This window comes from Cynara cardunculus (genome assembly GCF_001531365.2).
Source record: "Cynara cardunculus var. scolymus isolate 2C chromosome LG 15, CcrdV1, whole genome shotgun sequence".
In the NCBI taxonomy this organism is placed as follows: domain Eukaryota; kingdom Viridiplantae; phylum Streptophyta; class Magnoliopsida; order Asterales; family Asteraceae; genus Cynara; species Cynara cardunculus.
The window spans coordinates 424,473-433,923 of NC_037542.1; the positions used below are offsets into that span (position 1 = coordinate 424,473).

Here is a 9,451-nt window from a genome sequence, read left to right on the forward strand (position 1 = left end):
TTTGCTATTATAACTTAAACAATTTTTTTTATGTTACTTTGTCATCATCAAATAGGGGGAGATTGTTGATCCTCTCTCTCATTGATTTGATGATGATCCCTTTTATATATCGAGGTATATTGTTTCTTCAGTTTCAGCGTTCTTCATTGAGTCTGTTCAGTGATCGCTGAACGTGTACTGTAAATCTTTCAGATGTTGTTATACTTCAAAAAGACAAAACACACATCACATATTTATCAGCAATGTCGAAGATAGAATCTGAATATTAGAGACCAACAAGTTCGTGATTCTGAAGCAGTATTCAATTATAACAAACTCGTCTACATATGTGTGAAGTCTGCGCAAGATTCAGCAAACACTGATGAGACCTTTCAGCTTCATCCCAGTATTCAGTGATCAAATGAATCTTGTCGAGCAAGATTGTTTTTGTCTTGTCCTTCCACACACAAAGCACAAACCCATACCTTTCTAAGTATAGTACAGTACGGAGCCACTCCTTTGACTCTAAATGTGCTTACCTACTTTATGAAAGAAGATTGTTCACATACGGCCATAAGCCTGCCACATCTGAACAAAGGACAAGCTTTCATCCAAAAGCTCGACACATATTATGTAGATTTTGAATTGCATTTAATGCATTGGGTATAAATAGCTGAGTGGTTCTCCTCTTAGTTATCATCTTCCTCACTAAGAACTTACCCAAGAAGTTATTTCCTCTTAGTTATCATCTTCCTCACTAAGAACTTACCCAAGAAGTTNTTAGTTATCATCTTCCTCACTAAGAACTTACCCAAGAAGTTATTTCCTCTTAGTTATCATCTTCCTCACTAAGAACTTACCCAAGAAGTTATTTCTCTCACTACTCTATGTTTAAGAGAAAAACCTCCTTTAACAAGTGAAGAGCACATTTATTCTTATCTTATTTCTTGTAGTAAATCTTTTCTTATTGCTATTTGTAATCTTGTGTATATCTTGGATTGTTTAGATAAGTTTTATATTCCGCAAACAATCTGTAAAATTTGTATTGATCTTCTTTATCGATATATAATTTTTAAAAGTGAAAGTTTCTAGGTTTGTATTTGTGATCCCAGATTCAAATCATAACAATAAATTCATACAAAGATCAAGAACATAGAATGATTTCAATATGTCGGCAAGCTTGATTATGTCAAACACTAAGTACAAGTTCTTGATCACTAATTTCTCTCAATCTCAATATAACTCTCAATTATGATTAATAATCAACTATAAAAACTTACCACGAACTATTTATACCACTACTATAAAAGGAAACTAAACTAAACTTCTATAAAAAGAAACTACAATACAAAGCATATTAAAACATTTTAAGCACAGGGAATTGAATACAACATTTTTGTTCCAACAATCTCCCCCTTTGGATTCAAGTCCAAAACAGCAACAATCTTCAAAAACTTTAACTCTTCAAGATTTGAACTTTAACGTTTTAACAATTTTAGCTCTTCAACAATCTCCCTAAATAATTTTTCAGCACAAAAACAATCTTCCTCTTTAACAACAAACTTCAAATAATATCCCTCTTTGATCAGCATCAGAAAGTTTTAACTCCCCCTTAAATTGATAATCCTAAAAATTTGAATAATCTCCCCTTTTAAGAAATAGCAAACTCTTTGCAGAAAGAATCTTTACATTCACTCCCCCTTGAATTTTGCAGCATAATAATCTTCAGCCATTATCAGCAATTATCGATCAACTCCTTTGAAACTTTGACCTCCCCCGATCTTTAGAAATTGACGCAGAAAAATTCATTCATTTTCAATATAAACTCCCTTTATAATGAAAATGAGGAGCATTTACATCATACACTGAAATGAATGATCCTTGTAGGAATGTCGTCAATTCATAAAAAGTTAAGCAAATCTTTTCAAATTCACTTATATAATCTTTTCAGATTATGAAGGTGAGGGAAAGAACCAAATTCAACTTATGAACATGTTTTCAATCTTTAGAAAGATTGTCTTGGGAATATAACAGATATATTCAGTACAACGATTGTACTTCATATATGAGACTTTTTTAATGTTCATCTCACTAGGACTTCCATTCAATCATTGATAGCTTTGAAAAGCATATCTATGAATGTTATGACAAAATAACAAATATTTTGTAAATTTGTGTAGTGGAGAAATGATAAAGCAACTAATGCTTCAGTTTAGGCTCAAAAAGATAAACAGTATGGACTACACAAATTTATTAGACTCAAATTTGTGATCAATAAGACTTGAAGGGGAGACATATATCTTTCTTTTTCAATATCAGTTATCTCCAAATGAGAAACCGATAGATCATGAGTTGCGAGCCCCAAGTGTTAATGAAACACTTATGTTTTGAGAGATAAATAAGTAGCTGGTGGGTTATGACAAGAGTTGGCATGAGCTTTTCATTTTTCAATATTAGTCTTCAAAGAATTGAGAACTAATAGATTATGTGGTTTTCCCAGATTATAGTAGATAGATCAGGATTCTTTTAATCTTTTAATCTTGGACACAATTCTTATCAATTCTTTTAGCTCACTTCAACTACCCCTCTTATTTACATTTTAAGCTCTGCACGCAAACCCAATTTTCATTTGAGCTCACTCAGATATGGATGTCCTCTTGGGTAGAGTTGTCGGTTCTGACAGTCTATAGAGGTATTTTTGTTAAGCTCCCAGTCCCTCCTAAAAATTCATTTTAAGCTCATTTGATCACAAATGATTGATCAAAAATAATATTGCAATTATGCATAGTTGATCAGATTAAAATTGATCAAGAAAAATATAACAATTGATCACATGATCAAATATTAAGGAGTGATGTACACAAACATATTGTTCAGAAAAATATCGGGAGAAATGAACGAAGTTCTGTAAGAACAAGTTTACAAATTTATACAGTTAAAGAATGAAGAAATGTGTATCAAACAAACAAAGAATTATTTTTCAGATAAGCTCAAAAAACAATATTGAATACAAACGAGTGTATTATCACCGAAATTGATTTTTTATTATAGAGACGTGATAATAACAATATGAAGAATAGTTGAATCAGATATTAGAATTATGTACAAAGAGAAAATACACAAGTATAGTCTTAAAGAAATACATGTTAAGAGAAAGTACTCGTTTCCAAAAAGAAATAAAAACAAAATCATTTAAAATTCACACTTCTTAGAAATGAAAAACGTTTAGATTGAAGAAGTGGTTTGAACATTTAGGAAAACATTTTATATACAAAGAAGTTGTCCTTCTATGCATACGAAGAGTAAGATTAGAAATTTATACCTGTTAGCATCAGATCAGAAATGAAATGATAATTGTGATGCTCCCCATAGAATTCAGCTCATACACAAACAAATTAGAACATTGGAGACTCCCCCTTGACATAATCAGAGGATGATCTCTTGTCTTGTGTACAAAGTGGAGGATAAGCATCAGTATTTCTGATATTGTAGCTTGAGTCCTGAACTATCTTGTGCAAAAGTCATTACAAAGAAGAACAAGTTCTAAACTGAATTGTTTAGAAGCTAAATCACTAAAGTTCGAGTTCTAGACTGATTTGTCTAGAAGTCTGCAACATTGAAGGCCGAGTTCTAGACTGATTTATCTAGAAATCTGTACAAAAATCACTTAGAAACTTGTGGGTTAGCATCAAGAACATTAGTAGATATAGTTTTAATGCGCCATTCATACCTTTTCTTAGGAACCCATACGAACTTCACATCAACAAAATATGATTCTTCTTTGTTTTGAAAATTTTTTCTTTGAAAGAGTTTTCTTTGGAACACAAGAACCATTTGCAACTTTAGATTTAAGAGAAGAAGCAGATAAGGATTTGAACTTCTTAGATCTGATCTGTTGTTTGCATTTGGTATTGATGGCAAAAGAATTATAACCACAATAGTTGCAATGTAAATGTTTTGTGGCTAAAGAGAGTAAATCTGAATAAGTAAAATGTTTTGAACTTTTCAAATCAGCATTCAGATTACATTTTCTTTTTGAAAATAAAGCCATTTGCAACTATTAGACTTAATATTTGAAATCTTTGCAGAAGAATTGATTTTGTAAGAATTAGCACTTTCTTTCTGCAAGTCATCTTTCTTCCACCATTCATAGCCAGCAACTTCGAGGTTTTTTCACAGAAAAAAAAAGTTTGAATTCACAGAAGATTTGACAGTTGAACACCTAGACTTGTCAGATTTTTCAGATTTCGGAGAAGTCCAAAAATCATTTTTAGAATTTAAGCTTGAAGACTCTCCTACTTCAAAAATACTTTCATCAAAAGGAATCTCTGAATTTTTAGAATCTAAACTTAAAGGTTGTTTGATAACTTTCTCAAGCTTCATGATTTGACTCATGAGCTTGGTTCTTTCATCAAAACTGGAATTTAAATCCTTTTCGAGATCCTGTATCTTTTGCAAGTTGGACTCATGCAATTTGTCTTTGCAAACCAAACGCATCTTCAATTCAGAAATTTCATCATTAAGCTCTTTGACTTTAATTGAAAATTCATTTTGAGCTTGTTCCATGGATCTATTTTCAGATTTTAACTCCACCTCAAGCTTAGATATTTGCTTCTTTAAAGCATAAATTTTAGCATTTTGGTCAAATTCAGGATTAGAATGAATTACCCAATCATTTTGCTCAATAATCTTTTCATTTGAGTCAGAATCATAAACCACCTCTGTCTCAGAATCAGATTCTGAGTCATAAAGCACTTTTACAAAAATATCAGACTTAGAAGATTCTTCATTTTGTGAAACATATTTTGAAGAAAAGTTAGAATTTTTTGTGGGATAAAATGTATCAAAATCAGAATGAGAAAATTCGAGTTTTCTAGTTGCGTAACTAAAGTTTAGATCATCATATTTTAATCCCACAGTTTTGAAATTTGGTGTTTCAAAACTTTTTTTATCTGATTTGTGCAAAACACATTTTGAAGATATAGATTCACACTTAATAAAATTTCTTGAACATAACAAATTGAGAATTTCGCTAACCCCCTTTCATTAAAATCATATAAGGATTTTGGGGCCTTTTTTAGAACATTAGACTCAATAAAACCTAAATCCATCCGAGGATTACAAAATCGTGTATCTTTGGGTTTATGCGTTAAATTTTTCAGAATCTGCTCAAATTGACCTCTTCTGAAATTTAGATCTTCCAACTGTTTAATTTTATCATATAAATGACCTCTTTCTTCAAAAATCATATCAAATTTTAATTGGATGTTAACTCTCTCACCCTCTGATTTATTCAAACTACTTTTCAAAGTGATGATTTTATCTTGAAGATTAGATATAAGATGATCTTTTTCCTTTTTACGCTTTTCTTTCTCTATTTTCAAACATTCACTTAAGCTCTTATAACCTGCACTTTCAATTTGAAAATTTAGCATTAGAGATCTTTCAACCACAGTCCTTTTCTTTAAATCTTCAAAATTCAAGGATTCAATCTCATAATAAAATGACATGAGTAACTCAAATCTAGAATCCATGTTTTGAGAAACCTTTGACATTTTTAAAATATAGACTTGAAATGATCTTTTTCAGAACATAACTAGGACTGGATTGAAAACTTCAAGAATAATAACCCCATCTTACGACTTAGCACGGTGGTCCCACTTCCTCTTAGAAAAAATATCTTCACTGGACAAAGAGGTGACCGGATAACAAAGGATTTTGCTTATCAGACAATCTTAAAGCACTTCACTAGACAACAAAAAATACACACTTCACCGGAAAAAAAGGTGTCTAATGAGAGACTTTATCCGGACAATGAAGTGTCCGATGAGAGTACTTTGAACATTTATGCAATAAAACGAAGGTATCCGAACACAATCATAATTGATGAACAAGGTATCTGGACAAGTGAATGAGCGATGAAAAATGATATCACTTAAAAACAAGCAATGAAGATGGTCTTCGGACAGCTCTTTGACCAATGAAACAAGGTATCCGGACAAGACTAATCCAGTCAAAATTCAAAAAATGACCGATGAAAATAACACTTTCACACTCAAATTCAACGTCTGATGAGTAAGCTCTTATTGGATGATGAACATTCAACGTCCAGTGAGCAAAAGTCTTAAGTCCAGAATTCAAAAATCAATCAAAATTTGCCAAAAATTGCAATTTGATGCAATTAATCAATACAGATCAGTTCGCAATAGATGCAGAAACAAATTGAACACAATAATTGCAACAAAAACATATCAATATAGCTCGAATTAAACAAAAATGTCCAAGAACAGTAGCTAAAACTTTCAAACTTAGAAAATCACAAATCCAACAATAAATCGAAATCCAAATCCAATCCTGTCAATTCTGATTATGTTCTGATACAAATTGTGATCTCAGATTCAAGTCATAACAATCAATTCATACAAAGATCAAGAACATCGAATCATTTCAATATGTCGACAAGCTTGATTATGTCAAATAGTAAGTACAAGTTCTTGATACAATCAATCTCTCTCAATCTCACAATGCGTATGAATCTGATTGTCAAAGTGTTAACCACTAACTAACAAAACTAACCACAAACTGTTTATACCTATTACTAAAAACAGCAAAGACAAACTAACATTCTATAAAAGGAAACTACAATACAAAGCATATTAAAACATTTTAAGCACAGGGAACATTTTGCCCCAACAGTATTCACCCCCCCTTCTACAAAGTGTTACCTATAAACTCTTGTAGATCCGACTGGGACCAATAGGATTTCTGACAATAAAATCATCCAAAAATATTATAGAATACCAGGGTCGGTCCAATGGTTTTGGATGCCCTAGGCGGAGAGCCAAAAATATGCTCCTACTCCAATGAACCAAAAACTCAAGAAGACACAAATTTTTAAGGGGTTTGGAACCTAGTCAAGTTAGGAGGCTCATCTCCATGCCTGTTTTATTGGAAAAAATAAAGTTATAACGGAGGGACATAAACCAAAACCGCGAACAATAAAACAAATATAAGATTACCTATTCCTCTACGTGTCTTCGTGCACTTCGTGAAGCAAAATCTTCAATTAATCTATCATAGCCAACCTTTGCTAAAAACTTACTTTTGGTGCTCATAGAACTTACAGGTTATGGACAGATGTAAGATACTATTATACTAAGATAGTAAGATCATTATTAATAGCATAAAAGTGGCTAAACTATATTAGTAGATGTTATAAGTGTACATAAACTGTAATCAGTTTCTGATATAATATTTCATCACTACATGATGCAATTTTGCACCCTGTTTCATTTTATACTTACTGGAACATGATGCAATTTGTTTCACTTGTTCTTTCATGATCCATTTAGTTTCACACTCACAAATGGACTCACATTCCATAAGGTTAATTTCAATTTTCACACTTACATGAACAATTGAACATGATGCAACCTGTTTCATAATCTTTTAGTCCCTTGACTTCTGTTAAACAACAAGAATTCTAGAAACCAACCATGAACCATAAGCTAATACTTTGTTTTCTAATCAGTTCCATAGGGAGAAAAATTAGGGCGACAGGACCATTTTGAAGTATTATCTTGAATTAACTACCATTCTAGCAATATGGTTTTACATCGAGAAATAGTAGGTTCTAGAGGTTATTGGTTAGCCTATTACTTCGCAAAAGACAATCACTCAACCATAAATATTTCAATTCAAAGTTCCAATTAGGGAAGGGGAAGACCGAAGACTACCTGAGACTGAGAGGGAGCGCCGATTAGGGAAGGGGAAGACCGAAGACGGACGGGAGCCGAGAGGGAAGAGGAAGACGAGGATGGATGTCGGACACTCAGACTGGAGTTTGGAGATTAGCCGTCAATTAAGGATTGTCGATCAGGGGAGATTGGATCTGGACCGACAAGGCGAGGCTGGAGCCAAGGAGAGGACTATAATATAGCAGACTAGGCTAGGATGATTCCCCTTGGGCTGATGATGCCCTAGGCGACGACGTCGGCCCTGTAGAACGCTAGCCTCAAATTAGATCTCAACGTAAAAGGAGGAGACATTGAAGCATGATGATCTTACTAGGAATAGAGGCTTAAATATCTTGATCTTCTTCAAACCTTCAATTGACTCCTTCTCTGCACCCTTTTCCTTTCTAGCGATCACACACACACACACACTTTGCTTCCACCGATTGAAATGAGAGAAATAATGGAGACCCTCTCCCCTTTAGACATGAATTTTCATAATTAGTCCTCGTAATTGAGACATCTTTTCAACTCCACCTTTCAACTTCATTTATTTACCCAAAAATGGAACCTGGGTACAACTATGATCACACAATTCACTATGTGTATCTTTGTAGCTTCGCCTATTCATATAACAATAAAGGGGCACATGATTTACAATGTGTATAATTGAAACACATAACCTTGACGACATCATTCACATCATGAAACATTAAGGGGCTGTTTGGTTTGCGAAATTCAAAGGAATTTGATAAAATTGGAATGATAAATTCCTTAATGATGTTTGGTTCGTGGAATGAATTGATTGGATTCCACCAAATTCCACGGTTGAGGGATTTGATCATTCCTTAGCATATGTGAAGGATTTGAATTATATTTCGTGGCAAATGTAACATAATTTATAAGAATGACAAAGATAACCTTTGCATCCAATTTAACCACCATCCTTCCCCGCCTTGCCCTGCCTTACCCATCCCATCGAAAACATATACTCCACCACCACCGCCACCGTTTCCACCACCACCGTTTCCGCCACCACCATCAACTAATATTATCATTCCACCACCGCCACCCCCACACCCACCCACCATCCCACCTGTATCATCACCACCATGCCACTATTTTTTGCCATCATAGCCACCACCCACCGCACCCAACCCCACCCCACCCACCTACCCACCCCAAACACCACCACACCACTATTGTCGCCAACCGTCACCCCACCCCTGATAAATGCATATTTGTATTCTTTTGCGAGATTTCATTCTAATTCCTTTCAATCAAATGTGTGGTCAAATTCCATTCTAATCCCTTGAAAGTCAAATCCTCTGATGGATTTCAATTCCATCAAATTTCATTCAGTAAACCAAATGCCCCTTAAGAATGTGATAGTTTCACGATGCACTCATATTTTAATTATGCCATAAGTAATACGTACACAACGGAGACGTTGATTTTGACGTATATAAGACACGTTATGATCACTCACTTAACCCTGTGCTGATTGCTTTCTTTCACAAACATTCAACATGGTAATGGGATTCATATTGTGCATGGCCTTCGTTCAAGCACAAACATTACTCATAATCTGCAGAGGATTTTTTATTTTGCATGTTGGACGTTCATTAACAAGAATTTATTCAATGCCTAAAAATGGATTCAATAGTAGGTGTTTGATTATGTTTAAAAATGATTTATTATCATTAAATTACTGAAGATAACTATTGATAGTTTGAAAA

The 9,451-nt window shown here is 33.6% G+C and overlaps 1 protein-coding gene across 1 annotated transcript; it reads right to left on the bottom strand.

Annotated features, from left to right (window-relative positions):
- Nucleotides 1-4,152: 4,152 nt before the first annotated feature.
- Nucleotides 4,153-8,803, bottom strand: LOC112527485 (keratin, type I cytoskeletal 9-like). The gene is made up of 2 exons (XM_025138168.1): nucleotides 8,683-8,803; nucleotides 4,153-4,718 (listed from the first exon to the last, which is right to left on the bottom strand). The coding sequence occupies exons 1-2, from the start codon at nucleotides 8,801-8,803 to the stop codon at nucleotides 4,153-4,155; spliced, it is 687 nt and encodes a 228-aa protein (XP_024993936.1).
- Between the last annotated feature and the right edge of the window lie 648 nt (nucleotides 8,804-9,451).

Bases quoted from the DNA above. Each gene is read 5' to 3' on its own strand.
- LOC112527485 (XM_025138168.1), bottom strand. From the start codon at position 8,803: ATGGTGGGTGGGTGTGGGGGTGGCGGTGGTGGAATGATAATATTAGTT. The intron at 4,719-8,682 runs GTAAGGCAGGGC...TTTATGACTCAG, and splicing joins ATATGTTTTCGATGGGATGG to AATCTGATTCTGAGACAGAG.